Consider the following 11,973-nt stretch of genomic DNA (forward strand, 5'->3'; position numbering starts at 1 on the left):
CCAAGCCCTTTCAGGACAAACCTATCCCAGAGCCAGGCAGAGAGGTTAAGGTGATCACTCCAGGCCTCCAGTGACCAGTGTTCAGCCCCCATCTCTGATGCCTCATGCAAAAGTGTTGCCTAGGAACCTTCACAGAGCCTTGGAAAGAGCCCGGGTCCAGCTGTGAGGCCTCAGGACCATCCCTGCCCCTCACTGTGCCACAGAATCATCTGTAAGCAGGGGCTGGATTGGGGAGGCACCAGCCTGGTGCCCAAGAAGTGCTCAAAAAAGAGGCAGTGAGGAGGGCGCCTGGGTGGAGTCCAACTCTTGATCTCGGCTCAGGTCTTGATCTCAGGGTCCTGAATTCAAGCCCCAAGGCAGGCTCCACGCTGGCTGAGTGTGGAGCCTACTTAAAAAAAGAAAGAGGGGGTGGGGAGGTCCTGGGTGGCTCAGTTGGTTAAAAGTCTGACTCTTGATTTCGACTCAGGTCATGAATCTCAAGGTCCTGGGACGGAGCCCTGCGTCAGGCTCCCTGCTCAGGAGAAAATCTGCTTCTTCCTCTGCCTCTGCCCCTCCCTCTGCTTGCACACACTCTCTACAGTGAATAAATAAATCTTTAAAAAAAAAAAAAGAAGAGGTGGGGAATGGATGAATGGACGGATGGATGGATGGACAGTGGCAGCCAGCAAGGACACAGGCACTGCTCAGACTGGGCCCAGCCTTTCTGGTGCTGGAGTGACAGAAGACTCCTTCTCAGAAGGAGCTGCAGAGGGTCAGCACAGGGAGGGTTAACCTGTGAGAGGTTCTCTATGGCAGAGATGGGGAAACTGAGACTGAAAGAAGAGACGCGGTTGGTCAGCAAAGTTCTGCCCTATAACAAGTCTGCAGCTTCTGGTGAAATCTAAAGCTCACAAAAGACCCAAGATGGAGAAAGTGTTTGCAATCTAGTCTTCCAAATAAGAGCCTGGGTCGACACAAAACTCTCTTTTCTCTCTCCTCCTCTCCCTCCTTCCAACCTCTATTAGGAATGAAGACCTGCAGGCAGCCCTGCCAAGCAGCTTTATTACTGTTGACATAATCTGGGACTATGTGACAGGAAAGAAAACTTTTTATGTTAGATTAAGTCTGTCTGTGTCTGAAAATCTAAAAGAACAGTGATTTAAATAAGACAGATGGGTATTCCTCTGTCATATAAAAGTCCAAGTCAGTAGTCTGGGGTGGAATGATGCTCCAACATGTTTAGGAACCTCCATTCTCAGTTCACCTCAGAGTCCAAGATGGCTGCTTCAACTCCAACCATCACATCTGCATTCCAGCCAACAGGAAAGAGGAAAGGAGAGAAAGGCATGCCCCTTCTCTTTAAGGATATCTCCATGCAAATTAAACTCCCCACTTAAATTTCATCATCTTGAACTTAATCATGTGGCCACACGTAGCTTCAATGAAACTGGGACATGTTCAGCTAAAATTTTCACCCAATTAAAATTCAGGGGCCAATCAACAGGCTCTGCTTTACCCTTGAATTCGAGTACTCCAGGATAGTGATACTTCTCAAGGAAATGGTCCTCCAACTCTAGACCCTCCTCCAACTCAAGAACCACAGAAGTTTCCAGGAGCTTCATTTAAAACAGAGGGAATGAGAAAGAAGCTGACACAAGTAAACTCCAACCAATAAAATGGTCATTATATGATAAGGCCATCCAAGATGGTATGTGGGTAATGTATGTCCATAGCACAGCATATAAAAAGGCATATAAGGAACACTCAGTGTGAAAAGAGGCACACAGACTAAAACACACATACACACAGATCAAAACTGTGCCCACAGACCGAAATCAAGTAAACAGGCACTCAGACTGGGTGTAGCTTCAAAGATAGAAATATGTTTGATGCTTTAAATGTTGCTATTTTGGTGTGTCGGTGTGTGACCATTTTTAGGTATATAACAGACTTTGGGAGGGAAATCAATAGTGCACAAGTGCACGTGTGCACACACCCCCTCTATGGATACGTGTAATAACTCCCAACTAATCTCAGCCCACATAGCTAAGAACCAACATCCTCTCGTGGAATGGTGACAACAACCCTGGGAGGCAGGGATCCCTCCCTGCTCTATGTGGCACAGAAAAATGAGAAAGATGTCCTGGCAGGTACAGGATTTGCCTAGGGTTGCCCTGCTCTAAGTGGTGGTTTTCCCCACCGTGGTTAAATCCAAACTCTTCCATCTGTTGCCACGCGGGCCCCAAGGCCCTTTCTAGGTTCACTACACACAGAACTCTTCCTTGCTGCCCCCAGATGAGGCTCTTGAGGGCTCCCACACACAATTTGTCCTTCTCCACCTTCTTGCTTTGTGCTTTTGCTCGATCTGGGATGCCCTTCTCTGCAAATGCCCTATTTTAGCTGTTAAAATCCTACTCATCCTTCAAAACTCAATCCAGATGCCGCCTTTGCCAGAAAGTCCTCCCTGTTCATCATAAGGCAGGTGTAACAGAACACAGGCATGATTTTATATAGTGCCCTGTGATTTAATTATGTGCATATTTCTCTTATTGTCTGTAACAGATAAACTGGAAACTCCTAGATGTTCAACAAATGGATTGATGGATAGATTAATGAATCGGCGGATAGATGGAAGGGCGAATGAACAAGTGTTTGGACAGGTGGATGGGAGAATGGATGGATGGATGGATGGATGGAGGATGGATGGATGGATGGATGGAGGATGGATGGATAGATGGATGGATGGAGGATGGATGGATGGATAGATGGATGGATGGATGGAGGGTGGATGGATGAATAGATGGATGGATGGATAAATGGATGGAGGATGGATGGATAGATGGATGGAGGATGGATAGATGGATGGATGGAGGATGGATGGATGGATAGATGGATGGATGGATGGATGGATAGATGGATGGAGGATGGATGAAGGATGGATGAATGGGTAGATGGATGGAGGATGGATGGATGGATGGAGGATGGATAGATGGATGGACGGAGGATGGATGGATGGATAGATGGATGGATGGATGGATGGATGGAGGATGGATGGATGGATAGATGGATGGATGGATGGATGGATGGATGGATAGATGGATGGAGGATGGATGAAGGATGGATGAATGGGTAGATGGATGGAGGATGGATGGATGGATGGAGGATGGATGGATGGATGGATAGATGGATGGATGGATGAGTGTAAGGATGGGAGGATGGATGGGAGGATGGGTAGATGCATGGATAGATGGATGGCAGGATGGGAAGATGAGTGGGTGGATGGGAGGTGGGGTGGATGAGTGTATGGATGGATGAAGGGATGGATAGATGGGTGACGATGGATAAAGAAGCTAGTAGCCCAAAAAAGAATTTCTGAATATATTTTAGATGGATCCTCCATCAAAAATGTCAAGAACAGAAAGAAGCAAGCATAATAAATGAATAAATGCTATCATCAGATGCCATCCATAGGAAGCTAAGTCCTTGCTTAGAATTGCAATATCCCTAGAGAAATCTACAGTACCCATCAGATATTGATTGAGATTAAGGAAGCTGGAGACATGGAGGTTGGGGAGAAAAGTCCCTGGTGCATTTCTTCTTGAGAGCTTGCTCCTTTAGCCAGAGATCATCAGACTGAATTTCAGATGCAGAGTCCTTTATTTCTTTAGTCTCCAGAGGTGGGTGAAAAAGCACACTTCAGACCCAGGGAATAATTTAGCTCTGGGACAACCTGTATGGAAGCAGAAGGCTTCTCTGCCACTGATGTGGTCCCTTTTCCTCCTCCTGGGCTATTCCTCCCCCTCCCCCTCTCGCCTCGATCCATCTTCAGAAAACAGGCTTTTTCATCAGCCCTGAGATCTCCTCTCAAATGTCAATCAAGGAGTTGGGTTGGTGTTGACAGCTCAGGTCCCATCTCTTAACTAGGGACAAAAAGTTCTTGGCTTTGACAAAGATCCCAGAGTCAGTGAGGAAATGGGGGCCACCTTCATGGGGGGAGATGGCCCACAGGATGAACTCCTCTAGGGCAGCCTCTCACAGACTGGCTCAAAGTCCCTGCTTTGGTCTCCCTCTCCTAGAACCCTTACCTCCCCTGGGCCCCAGGTTTGTGTGTAGGTTCTGTGGGAACTGTCACTCTGCCTGGCACCAGGATGGAGGGTGCAGGGGGGCCTGGCCCCTGGGCTGGTGCCCTTGGCCCATAGGATGTGGCCTGAGTGTGCGCTCAGCCACAGTGCACACGGCAGCAACAGGCCTTGACCACAACCGCTCTCTAGGCTGTTGCTTTTAAAATGGAACCAACATTTCACAGCGGGCTGGTTCGTCTTTCAAACAAGTACCGACTGGGGTAGGAACACTCCCAGGAATTCCTGGCAAGATGGGGGCAAGGAGCTCTGCTGACCACCAGAGCTGGTTCTGACCAGCAGGAGTTTCGATCACCAGAGCTATTGTAGCCACTGGGGTAGTAGCCTCCTTAAGCTCCACTCCCTGTGAACAGGAGATGGGCTTGAGGGAGGAGAGGACGTACTGGCAGGTGGGGTGAGCCGGAGGTGGCGGCTCTGATGGTGGCTTCCAGATTCTTCTATCAGAGGCAGAGACGGAGGCAGACAGCCACACAGGTACAGAGTTAGTAAGGCCCTCCCCACTGCTCTGTGGAACCTAAGCAGAGGGGAGGGTTCCTCTATACCCACCCAACACTTATTCCTCCTTCTAGGCCCTGCTGACAAGAGGGAAAGGTCTGGGTTCACTGTATAACACAGTGTGTGTGTGGGGGGGGGCACACTGTGTCACCTGCAGCCCTACCTGCACAGGGACAAGCCTGCTACAAGGGAGCCTCCCGACACCCAACACCAGCCTGTCCGACAGGGAGCCCCTTCTCTTGGGCCTCATCCCTGTCAAACCCTGACAGGACAGTCTTCCCACCAGGAGCTCTGTTTCATGACGCTGCCTGTGACCTCCTCAGCATCTCCTCAGCTCACACACAAAATGGCGAGAGCAGGTACCACCTCATGAATCCAGTCACACTCAGAGACGCCACTCCAGAACGACCTTCCCGACCCACCATACAGCCAGCAAGCTCTATAGGGTACCAGGGGCTCAGGCCCCAAGTGGGCTTCCAAAACTGATGCGTTTTTTTCAAAAATGGCTTTCCAAAAATAAACCCACAGAAGAGAAAAAGCATTTCCTTCCAGGCACTTGGTCAGGGTGATGACCCAGAGTCTCCTTTCTGGGTCTTTGTTTCTTATGAAAGTGTACCCCGATTTTCTAGACTATTCCACAGGCTGCCTGCCCTTCTAGCCATCAGAAGGAAAAAAAGGTGAGCTCATCTCCAGTTGGCACTTCAATCCTGTAAGCTCTAACATTACTCTAGGATACCAACTTCTGCTGCCTTTCAGTCAGGATTTGGGGAACCACTGAACGTCAGACCAAGCAGGGACCTGGAGATCACTGGGTTCATTTCTCACATGGGGAAAATGGGGCCCAGAGAGAGTTAGAGACTTGCTTCCTAGAGTATGCTCCCAAATCACCATGGGGTGGGACCCTAGAGACATCTGCCAGCCCTACTGATGTCCTCCAGCCAGCAAGGCCCCAAGCCTCTTCGAGATCGGCAAAGGACGATACAGTTAGCTGGGCTCTCTGATGGCCAGGTGTGTGTTGTGGGGGGTGGGGGGGTGGAAGTGGGTGTGAAGGGGGCACAAGAGGGATAAATCCCACTGAAACAGAGCAGCATTCCTCAGCCTCTCCTTCTGCAATCTTTTATTTTGCTGAAAAGACATGAAAGACTAACAACCACCATCCATTTACCCCATCATTTCATAGAAGAAAGGAGGCTTTACATGCCAAAAACAAACATGTAAACAAACCTGAGTCTCAGAATCAAAGACAGTTCTGCCCAAGAAGAGAGTGTTTGGTGATCTTGGCTGATACACACACACACACACACACACACACCACCAGCTGATTTTCCTAGTCTCTCAGAGGACCGCAGACCTGCACTTGGGACCCAGTGACCCAGCCTGGGCTCCCCCAGATGTTATCTATCCAGCTAACTCCACTCTTTCTGCTGAGGATGCACTATCGGGGGTCCAGAACAGGCCTCTTCCCCCACCCTCTCTCCCCAAGAAGCAAGGGAACACAGCTAGAATTAGGGGAATCCAGCGAGTGAGGATAAAATCAAAGATCCTTTTATTTGGAAATTTGACATCTAAGCGAGATGTGACATTAAAGGAGTTTTGGTGTCTTGCTCGGTAAATAAGTAGTTCATGCCAAACGTGTTTTGAGTATTCAAAAAGGAACAATGTCCAAGAGCTGCGTGGATAGAAGGTTTCATGGGGGAGGTGGCAGCATCCCGGTGGGAAGGAACATTGTGGGCAAAGGCAGGAGCCTATGGCAGCTGTCTCCGTCCAGGGAGGACAGAAAAAGTAAAGTTGTGTGTCGAATTCATGCAGACCTAGAAGAGTGTATGGAGGACAGTGGTGATTAACAGTTATCGGGGTTACGTTGTTTTTTCCCATGCAGCCTGAGTGACCTCAACAGTGGCTGCATGGCTGTCTTCTGTCTCTAGCAGCAAAGAACCATTCCCATTTGGTACCCCCCGGGGAGGGGGGGGATGAGCTCAAAGGGAGATCAACAGTTTAGAAAAGTCACTGGGTGAACAGTTATACAGCCGAAAGTTCCAGAGCTGGCTGCCAGAGCAGCATTCACTCTCTCTAAGCCAGCTTGCCAAGAACAAGATAACTCCCAGGCCCTCACTCCCTTCTGAAGGGGTCTGAAAGGGGTCTGAAAGGGGGTGGGTTTCCCAGCAGAGTGCCAGCCAGGACCACCTGGCTGCCTTAGACCCCGAAGGCAAGGAAACAAGGAAGCCCTACTCAGTTCATCACTGCTCTGGGGGGGGCCCAGCCCAGAAGAGCCACCAGTCTTAGAGCCTGGAGCACTTGAGGGACCCCTCTCAAGGGGTTCAGGAGGACACCTGCATTATGTCAGGCATGAGGCAGAAAGCCAGGGATCTCCCAAACCCTGGGGCTTGGCCCAGGCAACCCCTTACAGGCACAAGGCTCAAGAGACCCGATATCTAGGCCCAGCTCCACCTCCAGCTCCTAAGACCTTGGCTAAGTCACTTCCTCTTTCTGGGACTCCTTTCCCTGGTCGCCAAATTAGGGGACTGGATTAGATCCAAGAGTGGAATTCTTTTTCAAATAAAATCTTCAGCAGACTCTCAATTTATCAGACATAAAAGTGTGGGCTCTGAGTGTCCACATCCTCTATGACCCCTGCACAGTGTGGCACCTGGCCTCTCAGCAGGTCACAGTTTCCCGTCACCCTCCACACCTCTCCCGCTCCCCCACCCCCACCTCCAATTCATCCCCAGATCCTGTGGCTGCAGCTTCTCCCCTCACTGCCCAGCCCCCCAGCCCGCAGCCCTCTCTCTCTGAAGAGCTTCCTTCCCTACAGTTTCCCTCACTTGTTCCCTCTACAGTCTGCCCACAGTCCAGCCCCATCCCAAATCAGCTCACCTGTCTGTGCAAACCCCATCTGCGGCCCCCTGCACGCTCCAAAGCTGTTACCCGACCACACCGCCTTCTGTCCTCCTCTCCCACACTCTACTCCAGGTTCCCCAGCCCCGAGGTTCCCAACGCGCCAGGAGTATCCCCCAGGGACTTGCCTTACTTGCCCACTTCCTTTGGGTCTCTCCCAAACGCCACCCCCTTGCAGGAGCCTTCCCAACCACCTGCTCCAGGACCACCTCCCTGGGGTCCCCACACCCTTTACCCTGATTGTCTGTTTCTTTTGGCAACATGAGCTGCAAGCAGGCCGGGGCTTGCTTTCATGCTCCCCACTCTCCCCCGCAATGCAGACACTATCTATCCAACAACAAGGACAAGAAGTGTCCGCACCAAGGATACTGGGCAGCCCGTCTGCCTTTTCTTTTGCCCCAGCTGACATTTTCAACAAGAAGTAGATGGAGCTTGTGTGCCAAGATCCTCACACTCCTCTTCCAGGGGCTGATACCCAAGCGACACCATCCTAGCTCCCAGGGGGAGGACAGTGGGAGGCATTCCCCTGGCTGTCTGAACATCATCTCTGGCCAGCGAGAAGGAGGGGGCTTCCAAGAATCCTCAGCGTAGGACTCAGGTCTCAGCCCTGAGTGGTCTGCAGGGTCTGCAGGGGTGGCCTGGGGGTGAGGAGTCCTAGATGATTTCTCCTGGTCATCTTTGGGCGGGAAGGTGCCCACCCAAAGTGTGGAGGTACGGCCCAGGGAACGGGAGATGTGTGGGGGTGCATCCAAGAACTGCCTTTTAGGACCTGAGAGTCAAGAAGGAATGCTCTTGACACCCTGCTCTCTGAGGGGAGAGCAGGGTGTCATCATAAGGTAGAAGTTAGCAGGAGGCAGGCTGCCACTCAAGTTCGGAAATTCCTTTCTTAGGTTTGTGCCTGGCCCAGTCCCTGAAGGTATGTGAGTACCTTCCAGAAATGTTGTCAAAGGGATTTCTGTACCAGGTCCAAGGTTCAGTGAGATACTATTTAGGAACCCTTCCAACACAAGAGGTCCTCTTAAATAAAATGTTTTTAGCAGCAAACTGATATTCCTTAGAATGTGCCAGCACTGTTCTAAGCAGGACTGAGCCGGTATGTTAACCCTTAGCTGCCTCTAGGCAGCTGCTTAAATACTAAGTCATCCAAACCTCACAACAATCCCATGAAGTGGGTGTTACTATTATCCCAAACTTACGGATAAGGCAAAGGCCAGGTCTCTTTTCCAAGGCTAAACAACTGGTAAACAGAGATAACTACTATTATCAAAAATAACTATTAAGAGTTTACAGGCGAGGGGTGCCTGGGTGGCTCAGCGGGTTAAAGACTCTGCCCTTGGCTCAGGTCATGATCGTAGGGTCCTGAGACTGAGCCTCCCATCCAGCTCTCTGCTCAGCAGGGAGCCTGCTTCCCCCCTCTCTCTGCCTCCCTCTCTGCCTACTTGTGATCTCTGTCTGTCAAATAAATAAATAAAATCTTTAAAAAAGAAAAGGGGGGGTAGTTTACAGGCAAATGTGCAAAACCCTATTTTTTTTTTTAAAGATTTATTTATTTTTAGGGAGAGAGAGCAAAAGAATAAGCAAGCAGAGGGAGGGGAAAAGGAAAATAATCTCAAGCAGAATCCCCACTCAGCGGAGAGACTCCCCACTCAGCGGAGAGCACCAGGCGGGGCTGACCCAGGGCTGCATCCTGGGACCCTGAGATCACGACCTGAGCCCAAATCAAGAATCAGGGGCTCAAGCAAATGAGGCACCCCGGTGCTCCAATGTGCAAAACTCTTCTATGCATTATCTCATTTAATCCTTGAAACAACTGTGTGAGGGCGATTACTATTATTCATCTCCATTTCATAGAGTAAGTAAACTGAGGCGCAGAAAAGTTTAACCAAATAAACGCAAGAGGAAGTGGGTGAGGCCAGGTCATTCCTGGGGGGGGGGGGTGGGAAAAGGGAAGCTGGAGAGGTCAGGACCCTGACCCCCCACCACCCCTTCCTCCCTGGGAAACTCCTCCTAGCTCCACCCTGCAATACTGGGTGTGGTACATACTTGCCCCTAAGGGGCTCCTTCCCCAACATAATTTCCAATTCTTCCCACCGGATGACATTTGTCTTTGCAGAGGTCACTTCCAAGGGAAAGCATCCAGGCAGAATTTCCGGGGAGGGGCAGGGATGGGAGAAGAGGGAGGAGGGAGGCATTCAGATGCAAACAGTTTAAGGGCCCCTCCGTGCCACCCGCCTTCCACCAGAGAAGGAACCAATTACCTCCAGTTGCTCCCCAATCCAGAACTGCACAAGATCAGCCCATTCCTCTTGCTTTACAAGGTAGAGAACTGAGGCCCTGGGAGCTGAGGTCAGGGAGCTAGGCCAGGGAGTATCTGGGTATCACAGAAGTAGGCCCGGGATTTTTAGACCAAACAGCCAGGAATGGCAGCCCCGGGAGGGGTGGGTGGGGGCGGCGGCGCCCATAAACCTTGACACCCAGAGGGTTCCAAGAGGCTTTCCCGGGAATCTGCCTCCGGAATCCGAGCCTCTTCGACCCCCCGAAGTTTCCCGAGACGCCCACTGGGCTGGGCGGGGCGAGGGAATCCTCCCCCCGGGTGCGCATCCCTGAGCAACGTCCAGAAACAACTTAGGGTTCTTAGGAGGTGGGGGGCCTAAAACGAGGCACTAGAGATCCCCGCTTGAAAGCCAGTTCCCAAACAAGTTCGGCTTCACGCCCGCCAAGCAGTGTGCCATCTCCCCGGGATCCCGCAGACCTCAGCGAAGCCTGTGCGTCCTAGGCCCTCCCCAAGCACCAGGCTCCACAAAGGCCGGTCCAAAGGTCACTGTTCCCGGACCCGCCTGAGGGACAGGGAAGGGGATCCCGGTGGGTCCGCGGTGCAGGCGGACCTGTCAGCCGCTGGGCGACGGGCGCCCAAAGTTTCGGGGACCTTGGCCCCCCAGCCCGCGCCCTGCCGGGCGTCAGCCTCCGAGGACGCGCGCGGTGGCGCAGGCTGAGCGGCGGGTGCGAGAGGCCGGCGGGATCCGGACCCCCAAGTGATCGCTTCTGCAGTTCGGGTGGCACAGGAGCCGAGGGGAATGGGCCGCGTCCACACAGTCCCTCCGCCCCGGCTCTGACAGGTAGAGACGCCCTTCTAGCACCCGCCCGCCCGGGCGCCTGGGCGCCGAACACGCCGGTTGGTTTTGCAGCGAGCAGTGACGTCTGGGCTTCAAAGTTTAGCCAAGTCCCCGGGTCCCGCAGCCCCCAGCGCGGCACCGTTCCGCGCAGAACCGGAGTCCCGCCCTGGGGAGGCGCTCGGTGTCCCCCGACGCCCCGAGGCCGGGCAGCCGGGGCCGCTCCTGGAGCTCCGAGCACGCCCGGGGGCGGGGAAGCAGAGGGGCACTCGCCCCGGACTTACCCTGAGGGGTCCCCGCGCGCGGGCCCGCCGGCCCGTCGGATCATGCCGCCGGCAGCTCCGGGACGGTGGACGGAGGGGCTCAGGCGCCAGGCGGCGCGGGCCGCGGTGCCCCAGGCGCCCGCATTGCCCTGGCGCTGGCCCTCGGGAAGGGCCGGGCCGGGCGCCGCCGCCAGCCCCGCGCCGAGTGGGAAGCCGCCGCCGCCGCCGCCGCGCTCTGGGCGCTTGCTCGCTTCCACTTCCTGTATCGGAGCGAGCGGGGCTTTCAGGAAGAGGCTGGCCTTGGTGGTCAAGTGGGTTTTGTCAGAAGCCTGGCGGCGGCGGCGCACGGCCCCGAGCCCCCCTGGGCTGCACGGAAGCCCGGCGGCCGCGCCCCCGGGGCCGGGCCTGGCGGCGGGCGTCCAGCGGCCCGGAGCCGCCTCCTCCGGCTGGGGCCGGGAGGAAAACTTAGGGACGAGTCTCCCACGGGGCGAAGAGTCGCGTGGGAAGGAAGGCGCTCACGGCTCCCGCCCGCGCGGCCGCGGCCCGGCAGGTGGGGAAGCCAAAAGCTTTGGGCAAGGAGCACTCTGTCGCTGGGCAGGGAGCCACTGCCGTGCCTCCCGCTCGCAGGAGCCGGAGACTCACCCAGGAGCAGCCCCAGACCGGAGGCAGGTCGCCTCCTCCACCTCCCCGACTGGTGACTGGGAGCTTCATCTTGGATGCCTCCACGAACGATGAACTCACTACTTCACCAGGTAGTCTGTTCATCTACCAAGCCAGGCATACAATTCACCTATCTTGGCTACCACACTAGGTGGGATCAGAGTGGGAAAGCCAGTGAGCTCGCATAGATACAAGAGCCACAGCAACTGCGGAGGGACCAGGAGGCCTCTCTTTTAAGTGCCTGGGCACTCAAAAATGCCTCCTTAGCCCAAACTGCTCTCAGAGCATTTCACAGTGACTAGACAGACTGGACCTTACAGGGCCACCTCAGTCTAACACAGGGTTTCCCAGCCTTGGTGATGTTGACATTTGGGGCCAGGTCGGTCTTTGTTATGGGGACTGCCCCGTGCACAGCAGGGTATTTGGCAGTGT

General features: G+C 53.6%; 1 protein-coding gene across 2 annotated transcripts in view; it reads right to left on the reverse strand.

Moving 5' to 3' along the window:
• RIN3 (Ras and Rab interactor 3) overlaps window positions 1-11,240 on the reverse strand; it is a 115,838-nt gene extending 104,598 nt beyond the window's left edge. Inside the window, exon 1 of one of the 2 annotated variants that reach the window (XM_045071081.1) lies at window positions 10,903-11,240. In XM_045071081.1, the coding sequence (XP_044927016.1) occupies window positions 10,903-10,946 (44 nt within the window). In that variant the 5' untranslated portion in view covers window positions 10,947-11,240. The remainder of the gene's footprint in view (window positions 1-10,902) is intronic. The other variant, XM_004739334.3, reaches the window with a different exon arrangement.
• Window positions 11,241-11,973: the final 733 nt, after the last annotated feature.

This window comes from Mustela putorius, unplaced genomic scaffold (assembly GCF_011764305.1).
Source record: "Mustela putorius furo isolate JIRA1106 unplaced genomic scaffold, ASM1176430v1.1 tig00000129_pilon_pilon_pilon, whole genome shotgun sequence".
Lineage (NCBI taxonomy): Eukaryota > Metazoa > Chordata > Mammalia > Carnivora > Mustelidae > Mustela > Mustela putorius.